General features: G+C 38.5%; 1 protein-coding gene across 2 annotated transcripts in view; it reads left to right on the top strand.

Moving 5' to 3' along the window:
• Positions 1 to 8,588, top strand: part of pcdh1b (protocadherin 1b) — a 132,250-nt gene extending 123,662 nt beyond the window's left edge. Inside the window, exon 5 of one of the 2 annotated variants that reach the window (XM_079479198.1) lies at positions 3,910 to 8,588. In XM_079479198.1, coding sequence (XP_079335324.1) covers positions 3,910 to 4,319 — 410 coding nt within the window. In that variant the 3' untranslated portion in view covers positions 4,320 to 8,588. The remainder of the gene's footprint in view (positions 1 to 3,909) is intronic. The other variant, XM_079479200.1, reaches the window with a different exon arrangement.
• The last annotated feature ends 3,901 nt before the right edge of the window (positions 8,589 to 12,489 follow it).

Raw genomic sequence — 12,489 nt, 5'->3', positions numbered from 1 at the left:
ACATGCGGAGGTTTGCGAAACAATTTACGCTCCCCCTTTCTCTCGGCTGGCGGAGTAGGGGGAGCAAATCTGGTCAGCGGGCGAGGACATCGATTTTTGCGGATCAGATAAGTCCCATGTTTAACAGATGTAGGCCAATGGGACACGGTCCAAATGATAGCAGTCTCTGTCTCTGCTCAGATCTCATTTAGGCCGTAAGTAAAGCTTTGGCAGAGCGATGCACTCGTGGTTCTGGCGGAGAGCATTGTGGAACGCACGTATGCGAAATGCAGCAGCGGTCCTCTGTGCCAGTGAGAGCGGAAAAAAGAACAGAAGTAAACGTAAAAAGGACCGTATCTATGAAAGAGTATAATTAAATGTTTGAAAACACTCAATCCACCTGCAGTCAAATGATAAGAGTAGAATGTATTCGGGTTCCCAAGTATGAGCTCTGCAACTTGATCTGCTTTATGAAGATATTTTTCTGACATTATTTAAGACCTGCCAACATTTTTTTTCTAGTAGGCAGCCATGACAGTTTGACACCCAATGATGCACAAGGCTTTATGGACAATGGATGTCAATTTTAAGATTTGGCATTAGTTTTGAATGAACAGTATATTCTTTGGATATTTCTGGCAATCTAAAAATCTAACTTTAATGAACTACATGGATGTTTGTATTACAATATTTAAGTTTCAAAGGGTCTGTTATCTAAGCTTAATAATAAAGGTTTATAACTTGATCTGTCGGGTCACATTTTCTAAGAAGTTGTTTTTAATCATAATCATAAACGATAAGTGCATAAAGCAAGGGTTTTAAACAAAGATGACTATAGAGCTTTGAAACGCATATTTATATGAACATGTATTAGGTCACGTTTTTGTCTGAAATGTTAAATTCTAGTTCACGAAGGAACAAGGAAAAAGAGTTTCTTTGAATCTCAGTTTGAACAGCGCCCATATGCATTATTTATTGGATGAAGGCACTTGGTTATAAAAATGGCATTTACTGTATGAAAGTAGAATGAAGAGTTCATTGGCAAAAACAGATAACGCAATTCAAAAAAAAATTTTTTTTTTATTGTGCATCCAATTAATGTCATGTTATATCAATAAATTTTTTTTGCAAATAAACTCTTCTTTCAAAGCCTGGATTTGACTAACAGTTTTTTTAGAATATGTTTTTCCTTAATTAGTATTAGATCTTACTAGAACATGAAATATATGGAAAGCTCTGGTGACGGCTTTCTGTATGGAAGAGGACAGTGTGAAAGTGTGTGTGCTCCTTTCAGTTGTCTCAAGCTCTCGTGGTAACTGGCTAGCATTATACTTCATAGTGTTATGCTGCCGGGTATCTTTCCTGCTTGCTGTCATTAGACAGTACATTGTGTCTTGCTCCTTTTCCTGCTGTGTCCCTCCTAATATTATTCTGAGCTGCTGTTTGCCCAGCCAGTAACAGTGACGGTTATAGGCATTTTTATTATTATTATTTTAACTTTGGTACTATAGTTGTTTTTTGTATAATGTAAGAAACAAGTTCCCTACAACATCAGTATGAAGGAGTTCATCTGAAGTCTGAGTGCACACTAACACCAGGAATGTGCATTAATAAAATACTTATGGTCATTTTAAAATATTCATTAGATATTTTAAGACATCATTCACCTCTTTTTCCTCTTCAAGCCCTCACTTCGTGTTTAGCTTTCCCAAAATGATTTCTTTCTCCCCTCTTCTATCCTCCTAAAGCAGTGTGTCGATTAATTAATAGCTGGCTAATTGAATTTTCCTAAAAGTAATAACTTGTTTAAGCACGAACACAGAGTGACAAGACAAAGTTCTAATCTGGCCAAAGTTTAATTAGTCTCGACGAGGTTTGCGTACGTGCAGATGGGGGTCAGAGGGAGAGGACGCTGGATCGAATGACAGCCGAACACAGGGTTGGGAAAGGCAGCAGGGAGGGGAGGTAGGGGCTTTCATCAACTCTGCCTGTCTGCTTCCATCCGTGCCCAAGATCAGCCCGCTCTGGTACACGAGGGATTGTGGGATATGTTGGAGTGTTGGTGTTAACTGTCAAATAAAGACTGGTTTTCCCACTACTATCCTTCACACCTGTCACCCAGGGCAACCTGTGCATAGGGGCCGAGCGGTTGGCTCCCCTGGGCAGCTTTAAGGCTCAGCCACAGCTGGAAATCAATTGGCTGAGACTATTATGGAATGAAGTGGGGAGGTTGAATAAATTAGGGATTTAACTATCGTGCTCCTGGGTAAACAGCAGTGAGGTATTAACTACAATTTGGCTCTCTTCCGATGACTGCACTGGACTGGAGGCATAAAATATTAATAATAATTTATTAAAATACTCTGTGTCTGTATTATATACTGTATACGTTAAATTGCATGAAATGGAAGATTAAATCCAGTTATCACTGAACGAATGCAAGGGCAAAGGGAGCTGGGTTACTAAATAATAATTTGGATTTTTTTCCTTCCCTGATACACACAAAAAGCTTATTATTATTCAATACTGTCATTCGGATCAAATCATTATGACTCTTTCATATGAAAATCATCCACCTGCATGTCAAACAGGCATTCATAACTACAATGAAACAGTCCGACAGACATTTTGACAGCTACACAATTGGCCATGGAATTCATTGGAAAACAGCTTGAACCTCGCATGTATATTTCCATCCATATCACACCCCAAGGGCACTACAGTAGAATGAAAATGTTGTAAAGCAAATCCAGCCCTCCATTACCAAAGAGCAGAGGAACCAGCCTTAACACATCCTCCCTCTTTACTTTAGATGACAGCACCAAATGTCAGATACTCATCTGGAAATAATTTCCATTCTATTATGGTGACAGGGGGCCAGCAGAATCTAATTATCAGAAAAAAGTCCTGGAAAGCCAGATTGGGTGTGATTGGTGATGGGGCAGTGGTGCAGGGCAAACTCTCTAGCCTTCAGGCTCAGCGGGGGACACTCCTGAGGTTAACTGGAACTCGAAGAAGGGAGATAAGAGAAGGAGAGAGAGAGGGACTCAGGTACAATCTGCGAGAGAGGAAAGTCTCTGTTTGTCTGTCGGAGCTTAAACTTTTAATAATACTTGTTGAGTGATAGCAAACGAGTGAGATATAAGATAAAAGTGCAAAGAGCAGACAAAAATAAAACAAAACCAGATTGCTTTGGATCATATTCTACAGTATGTATATTGAATGCCCCTTGTCCCAATCAGATTAGAGGAGTGAAACTATTGAATTATATAATATACATAACGATAAAAGTGTAAGTGACTCGCCAGTCTTAAAAAACAGAGACAAAATGGTCAAACATCCACTGCCTCAAATGAAAAAACCTTTCACAGAGCTCAGACATTTAGGGAAATAAATGTGTCCCCCGAGAACCTGCCATTCTGCCTGTCCCCCTTTCACATGTGCACTATCAAACTAATCTAATGTCACGTTCAGACGAAAGGTTAGGCTCAGCTTTTGCATTTATATTTTGCAGACAGAGAGTTTGACCTTTACGGATCAAGTAGTTTTTTTTCTCTCCTTGTGATGCCATCCAGCTTTACCAAACTCTAAAGTCAAGATTAGCATTAGAACAAGGCAGAGAAGAATCTGGGGGTCTGTTTATGCAGCTTTGATTGACTGCAAATTATTTGTACCTTTTAGACCATTTTCAGCAAGCACGATATTGTATTTTATGTTAGTTTGAGAAGAGTAATAAAAAGTGATCTGGTTTCTATAAAATACTACAGTCCAGCTCATTATAATAGTATGTTGTTCTGTATTTCTTCTAGTTTGTCATTTGAACAAGTTCAATCAATATATTATCCATTGAGTGCGGATCCCATACTGAGAGCAATTTCTGGCCAAAAATAAAATATAAATTTTCTCTTCCTTTATTTTCTGTTCATCCAGATCTGAGGCCTCTCCCTGATGTCGCCATGACAGGAAAATGTACGCGTGAGTGTACAGAATACGGCCATTCGGATTCCTGCTGGATGCCTGGACAGCCTTCACCCAACCGTACCAAAAGTTCCAAGAGTGGGCCGAAGCTCTCCACCTTTGTGCCTTACCAGGAGATGGAGGGTCAGGAACGTTTGATGGCCGACAGCAGCTCCAAGCCTCTGGGAGAAGAGCGAAGTGGAGGTGGAAGCAACAAAGTGGCCAGCATTCGCTTTTTGCCACCCTACACTAGTGCCTATTCTACGGGCGGCGACGGCAGCAAGGACTGCCCCCTGGAGGAGATACCCATGAGTCAGACAGGCGACTACGCCCCTGCCACTACACCATCTAGCCAAGGTTCCAAAAGAGAAATCTACCTGTGATGGGCCTGTTTTCCTTTTGGGTTTCGGTTCCACGCTTGATCCAATTTACTTGTGATCAGCAATGCCTGTGAGAGGATAATAGGCCTCATTGTCAAAATCCATCTCAAAACCAGACCCCAATTTACACAGATCATCTGAACATGCATCTCAAGTCTCCTCAGCCATGAGCTTAATGGCTGACACAACACAGCTAGTGTCCTGCTTCAAATCCCATCGGGGGTTTATAGTTTGTATGCCTGCACATTGTTAGAGGCTTGGAAGCCAAATAGAAAGATGTGACGAGAACAATTTGAAGAAAAGAAAACAATTTTGTGAATATCAATGAAGAACCCCCACGTTAATGTTTAATGAAAGAATGTAAGGACAATTTTTAAGTGAATTTTGTGATAATTTAAGGTCAAGTGTATATGCCTATTTTGTTCAGATTCTTTTGCTGATTTTTTAATATATACAGTATATAAATATATCTATAAATATTACTTCTGATCATACGGTAGTTACCTTAAAACATATATGCTGGTGTACACATACAAATAGTACCACTTTTTATTTTGTGTATAAGTGTTGACAATTTTCAAGCAGGGTGATCCAGAAGAACTGGCAAACCAAACGCTGATGAGGGAAATACATTTTGTTGAAAGCATATTCATCATTCTTGAAGTATTAATGGGTAAATGTTTCTTACTTTGGTCGTTTTTTCATAGAAAGACGTTTTCTTAATGTACAGTGATGTATATACAATACACGTCTAGAGGAACAGTTTCCTTTCCCCTCCATGTAACCGTACAGAACTTTGTACAGAACTTGTCGAGAGTAGAAAGGACGTTTCTCAGAGGTTTCGTCTCCCTGTCAGTTAATGGAGGACTTCACAGAATGCTAAAGATAATCCACGGGAGGAGCCTCAGCTGTCTATCTACATGGGACTCAAGCAAATGCAGAATCTGAGCAAAATGAAGAAGCAAGGTGGAATATGTGGATTGCAGCAGATTTGCATGACGTTTTTTTGTCATCTTTGCAAAGTTGTCTCTTGACAAGCTTCATCGGTTCTCAAGGGAGGCCTTGTGGAAACAGCATAGCGATCATAACTGTCTCTGCTAGTGACTTTTTCCTGTATTTGATCTGATGACTCTAGTGAGATCTACAGAGCTCTAGGTGAGTTGCCCTCCAGGCTGTGATTCTGTGAGAGCTTTGTCCAACCCATCCCTACCTTAGGGAGGACCAACAACTTTTCACTATGTTCACAAAAACACAGAACTGTCCACGTGGTGTGCAATAGCCTCTTCGTATTCGGACATGTCAAACTCTGTTGTGTAGATTTTGTGGTTGTGTCAGAGATTTTTCGCTCTGCTCTGTGGTGGGTCTGACCCTGTCAAACTGAATGCTCATAAGAGGTAGATGAGTTCAGAAGTAGTGACAGCAGAACATTTCTCTCCGAAGATATTCGTTTGACCACATTAAAGTTGTGTTCCACAAATCCAGTATACTCTAGGATCTCTGACATTCTGTTTTAAGTGTGCTTTGGGTGAATGACATTACAGGACTTCTGCAGTGAACTTTGAAACCGATTTTAATTTGCCTGCATTTTACTAGCACATCACTGAAAAATCAAACTGGCACTTGCCTAACTGGGGTGGTTTCGTTAGATACCACAATTTCCAAATCTAAAAGTGAGGCCTTTCAGCGAGAGTTTATGGGAAGTTCATGCACGGCTGTTATTAGTAGCGGTTGACAGCTTGGATTGAATCAAAGGCAACGCAGGTCAGAGAAAGCTCTAATGAAGCTCAAGCCTTGCGCAATGAATGCACTATAATTTACAACATGTCATAAAGTTAAGTCGCCACTTAAAACTGACTTTTCACCTCCAGACTTTACTGTTAAATATGTAGGTGTTGATGCAACGCTCACAGTTATATCAGCACACAGGGATGTATTGAGCCGTGTGCTTCAAGTTCAATATTTGATAAAAAGGACACCTTTGGAAAAAGTCGAATGAGCGGACAAAATCACCCAACACTTTAGATTGGATATTCTCAAGTTCTTAGCCGACCCCTTGTATAAACGCTGACAGAATTACTTTGTGTAGATGTCATCCTCAAAGTGTGCATACGCAATGTGCACATGTGCTAAATTTTGCATTTATGAATCCCAATGTGTGTGGAAATTCGAGCACATCATCGCTCGCTCACTCACTGATGTTGCTGTGGTCCTAAATGTTGAGTTTGTTTTCTTCATCATACAGTACACATGTGGGAGGTTTTCCCATAATTTTAATTATTCAAACTACTGACCTTATAGCTGTTTTCTTGTGACAAACAGAAGATGCTTAAGCTACATGAGTCCAGGTGCCACATGACAGTTAGACAGTCTCTCACTCCCGCTGGGAAAACCTCCCCGGAGAGCAACTGTCACAGATACTGCTGGGTCAAACCGCTCTATGTGTGTGTGTGCACAATGTTGCATACTGGAAATGTGTCTTTGCACACTTGTGTATGTGGATGCATGAAGATTATCGCTCGCTGCTGCTGAAAGCTAGAAATTGTCAAGCATGACATGTTTTCAATGGACAGATTGTGTCACGGCATCCTAAAGAAAGGAATTGGCTCTTGCTGTGTAAAAAATCGGACAGTAGCGCATACAGTTGATGGAAAACACAATGACAAAAAAGTCACATTCGTATACACTGGGTTTCGAAATTTTTGGTAGGGGTAAAAAGTAAGAGAACAATGTGTCAGCTGAAAGATTGTCTACTGGCAAAGATTTTCTAAAATCGTTGTAGCTGTTGGTTTGTACATTGAGTCTGATGTGGGGTCAAATTTTTCGAAGTTTAAAAGTGACCCGTATTTAATTTAGTGGCTCACAAATGTATTGTTTGAGGTGAATTGTTTGAACACTGGTTATTCTCAATTTACCTGCTGTTATTTTATCAAACAAAGCCCTTCTTCCTCTTTTTGAAATTATGGTCTTTAAATTCAAATATTTGCCATCTTGTTTTCTGCTTACTGTCCTTACTGTTATCTGTTACTAGTCTTACTGTCTTACGAACAGTCATAGACCAAAATGCACAATGGCTATTTCTTCATTACTTGTGCACATTTACTGATTGTTTTTTAATGGGGTCCAACAGCAGCACAGTGATGAGCACATAATGTGAACTATCACCTTTTTTATTAAAATTTTTTTTTGGAGAACATTTTCTTTAAATCTCTGTCTATCTCATGACAAGGCCAAATTAAATCTGCAGGCTTTTTCAGTATTTTGGGGGGTTAATTGTTCTTTAGGCGTAGATGGACCCTCTCATGACCGATGCTCAGTTTCATCCTCACCTGAGCTCTATTTCATTTGTGACGGTGTATTTGATTACACAGAAATCAATCAAATCCAATGTGACTTAAGAATCAATTCTTTGACGCATCGAGTTGTTCTGGTGTGAAGTCACCTGCTCCGTTTGTCCAGATATTAGGAGTAATGGACAAACCTGTCACAATGTTGCAGTGTCACATGCGTAATAAAGCCCACCATGCATCTCTGAGTATAACAGTGAACAGCATTATTTCACCCCAAAATGAAAGCGGTTGTTTATTTTGCCATGCAGAGGCCGCGTGGCTACATCTTCATATATTTGGCTCTGAAATGAACACTTTAGCGATATGTTGACATTTGGCTTCATATGATCTCGATATTAAAAGTCTACAGTAAGTAATTGAAGCGCTGCCTCTGTTTAAATAGATCATTACAGGAAGTACAAGTTTGTAGCCTAAGTGTTGGTTATATTTATATCGAAATGCTTGTGATGCCTTGCTTTCTTTGTACAGTTTTATGTACATGCTAATAACGTGGCTTTTTAAAGAGTACAAAAAAAGAACATGAAAGACCAATCTTAGAAATTGTAAAATATTTTTCAAAGTAGAATATGTTAGTATGGGATTGTGTTTGGGGGGTTGGGTGCACAGAATTTCCGTGCCCATGTCTAAACTGTCATCAGTAACCATTCACTGGCTTCTAGTCTATTTTAAAGTTTTACTGTCTCCTTTTATGAAGTCTTATTTTTTTCTTTGACTTTTGTGCTATTTGCAGTTACAGTGGCTTTGAAGAGTTTTAGACCTTTTCATTCCATTATGTTCTTATCAATTTCCGCATGTTAAACACGAGACAGAAAAAAGAGGACAAAAACCATGTTGTCTTTTATTTTTTGCTGAGCAAATCAAAGAAATACTATCTTGTAAGTACTCCTTCCTTATAGCTTTACAATAAAATAAATTGTGTCAAAATGCTGTTTCCTTCATGAATTGTCAGTGGTTTTGTATAGCTTTGATTAGTCTTTTTTAATTCATCAAGGCAAAGTGCTTTGAAAATGTGTTCCGTCTTTCAAGTTCACTCTTTAGGGAACACGTGTACCCCAGTGTAGCATCTTACAAATACTAGTGAACCACTGATTCACCATGCCTGTGCTGACAGAAATCTACCCAAGTTACCTTCTCAAAATTACATCAATCGCACGGCACAATGCGTGTGAATAAAAACAATTTATGCATTGTACATTTAATGTTTTCATATGTTTAGTCCAGCACTTCTTTAGTCGTCATCCTATTGAAGCGAGCAACGTCGATCGTCCCTCCTCCCTTCCGCTACGTATGCGAAACTGCGAGCGTTGAGTGCATGCAGGGCTAATTATCTATAGAGTTTTTTTGTCTTTTTTATTCATTCAAAAATTCAGTATTTGGGAGTAAAATGAATTATTTTGTAATAAAAAATAAAAGATCGGCAAAAAAATCTGAAATTGTTCAAATCTTTAAAATGTTTCCTTTTTCTTTGTGCACTTCAAAAAACATTTCATCACAGAACACAGGTTTTGTCTCTTTTCTGCTGTCTTTTTTGCGATTCGTAAAGTTTCGCTTGCGAGCTGAAAAGGTTTGCTTGCGAGTATAGCTGTATCTCAGTGGGCGGTCTTTAAACAACAGGATGAAAGACCTCTCTATTGGTCACTTTTAATCTAAGTGCCACGCCCACTATCCTCCCCCGTCATCATGGCCGCCAGAGCAAACAGTTAGTGACGCAAGAAAGAGCATGAAGAGCATCACGTCATTTTCAAGGTACTTTGGCTCTTTTTAATACTCTAAAGACACAAATACCTATAGGGTAGGGGTTACATTTAATTTATTCACGTTTTTTACTTTTATTGATTTTACTTTCATTTATTCAACCAAATATCTTCTAATATATACAACCAAATACTGGATGCAATATTTGTGTTGATGTTTTAATATATAATATACTATAAGTAAAAGCAACAAAAACGGAAGCCTATAACATAAACAAAATGCAATTAATAACAGAAATACAAAATGACAGAAGAAATGAGGATATGGTAAAAAACTGGCCGGCACCCATATTTATACTTTTGGAAAAGTGTCTGCAGAGTCCACACAAGACACTTCATATGTGCATCTTCAGTCAAAACAATGGCACTGATATATTTTGAGATATTTCAGGGCAAGTTATTTTCAGTTAAAACATCTTAAACATTCTAGACTAGGCTAGACGTAGCCTTGTCTGTGAACCCAGGTCAAAATGTGAATCTTCTTGAACACTGACCCTAACAAAAAATACAGATAGGTTCTTGAATGGTAAACCATATTCTTCAAAGGAAGTTTGCAAGTTATGCACCAGTTTGTGTTATTTGGCATCTTGAAAGAAAGTCTGAAAAGTCTGCAGTTTGGAGTGGGATCACTGATCACTGAAGAGATCTGCTTAATTTCAAACAATTTTATTAAATATGAAATACAAATATATACTTGTGCAAAATTCTCAGTTTGTTAAACATGAATGGAGAAAACACACCTGGGGTGCAACCTGTCTTAGCCATGAGTGCCAGTTCTCCTCTGACACATTACAGCTTCAATCTTTCATCTGACAATAACTCAAATTAGCTTTGTATTGATAGTCTTAATGAGAACTGAATCCACAAAAGTTAAACATTTCAATACTCTTTCTTATTAATGTATAGCAAAACCTTTAAAAGTTATCTCCCTCTTTCCTTCCATCACTGATGTTCTCATGAGGCGGATTTACGGAGGCCCTGAGTTGTTCCCGGAGGGCAGTACTTGACTGAGGGTCAGTGTTATCAGCATCTCGACCGATAGAGCACAGGTTATCCTCGGCAGCACAGTGCCTGCCCTCACCAACTGTAAATATTGGCTTCGCCGTGCAGGCAAATTAAGTGTCTAATGACGGGTGTTTGAAATAAGCCCTCACCTGCTGGCAGGCAGACAGTCAGGCAGTCTGAGGACAGCTGAATATGTCATATAGAAAAAGGCTGAGATAGTGCGAAAAGAAAGGAGTGAGAGAAATGTTTAAAACAGCACAGGCAATGTGCAAGTATTTGCTGACATATTTTGATACCCATTCCAAAAAAAATTTTTTCCAATACACTCCAGCAGGTTTTTATGAATGTACTGTACCGCCATGTCTTCCTCAAACCTCAAGTTTCATATTTCGGAGAAAAGTTATCTTTATATGTGAAGTATATAAACATTCATAAACATTGTAATTAATTTTGAAAACAGTCATTAATTTAAAACTTCCATTTGATGACGAAAATGGCAAACAAATTGAAAATGTCTAATTTTTTCATCATGTATAACAAAGTGGAAGACACTTTTTCAATGTTGAAAGTTGTAGATCAGCCTTATACCGACAACACGTTCCCTCTTAAGAAAATGTCACGGCTATGAATATTCTTTAAAAGGACAACCTGCTCAGACATCACTGTGTTTCTCAGCATGTGCTCATAATGCCTGTGACAGAAGGTCAACTGCTTATATGCAAAATGTATGTGCATAAATGTTAATGGTAATCACTTAAAGCTTGTGTTTATTAGGGGACTGAACCATCTATTTACCCCCCCACCATCTCTCTGTCAGGGCTGACTGCTCCTCTCTTTGACTAGCATTTACATTCATTCATTTGGCAGACGCTTTTATCCAAAGCGACTTACAAGTTAGCACATTACTGCAGAGCAATCAGGGGTAAGGTGCCTTGCTCAAGGGCACTTCAGTCATGACCTGCGATTTAAACCGGCAGCCTTTTGATCACTAGCCCAACGCTCTAACCACTAGGCCACAGCTGACTTGCAGCGTGCAGCACGAGGAAGGCACATAACTGCAGGCACTGTATGTAATGTTAAAATAAGATTAGTTTACCGGTGCGCATCTCTGTATGATGATAAGAAACAGTGTTTGCATTTAAAATTTCTAGCTATCCCAACGTTCCCTTTGCTCACCCACACATAATAGTAGAACATGGAGAAATTTTGTTTGGAGTTTCTTCAGGTGGGTGATATGTTTTAAATGTAAAGCAGGATGTCAGAGCCAGTTATACATTCGACTGTTATGATCGCTAATAGATTTTTTCCATTTTTTAATAAAAAAGATTTTTGCGCATTTATTTTTTTCTTTCTTGTGCACAGTCCATTTAGTGAGTTTACTTTCCATCAAATCTTAATGTAAAATGCAACCAAATCCAAACTACGGTTTATAGCAATTTTGTTGAGTTTATTAAAGCTTGTAAATGCGGTTTTAGCAGCAACAACATAAACAAACGCTATATATAGACCTCTGCCAAGAATCAATAATTGTTAAGTAGTTTTAATTGAATTGAATACAATTAATATACAATAAAATATGATTATAATTAAAATATAAAATTATTATAGTATAACCAAACACAGACCAGAGGTTAACCTCGGGCAAGGCGTGTGTCTGATCTGTAATTAGCTATTATCAAAAGATTCACCACATGCCATAAAAGATAGAACGTTTATTTGTTTAGATTTTATATTATTTTATTTATTTATTTTTTATTTTTTTATTTGTGCATGGGGAGATGTTTATCTTATTTTCCTTAAATGGCACCAGATTTTGGGCTATCTCGTTTCTAAAATCCCTATCTAACCCCTTGTTATAGGCAGTTTTGGACATGTTTCTTTAGATGTTGTTAAAACATAAAAACACAATAATGATGTTAAATCATCCTAATGATGACAGTAGTGACGGTGAACCCATCCACCTCCAACTTCCACATCGTAATTACTACCAGTCGCTCTGTAAACCCCTGGACGATGCGATAGATGGACAGATGAATAGATAGAGAGACGAAATGATGAGGTGAGAAG

Source organism: Barbatula barbatula, assembly GCF_947034865.1.
Source record: "Barbatula barbatula genome assembly, chromosome: 18".
Taxonomy (NCBI): Eukaryota; Metazoa; Chordata; class Actinopteri; order Cypriniformes; family Nemacheilidae; genus Barbatula; species Barbatula barbatula.
This window is presented reverse-complemented; position numbering and strand designations above follow the sequence as displayed.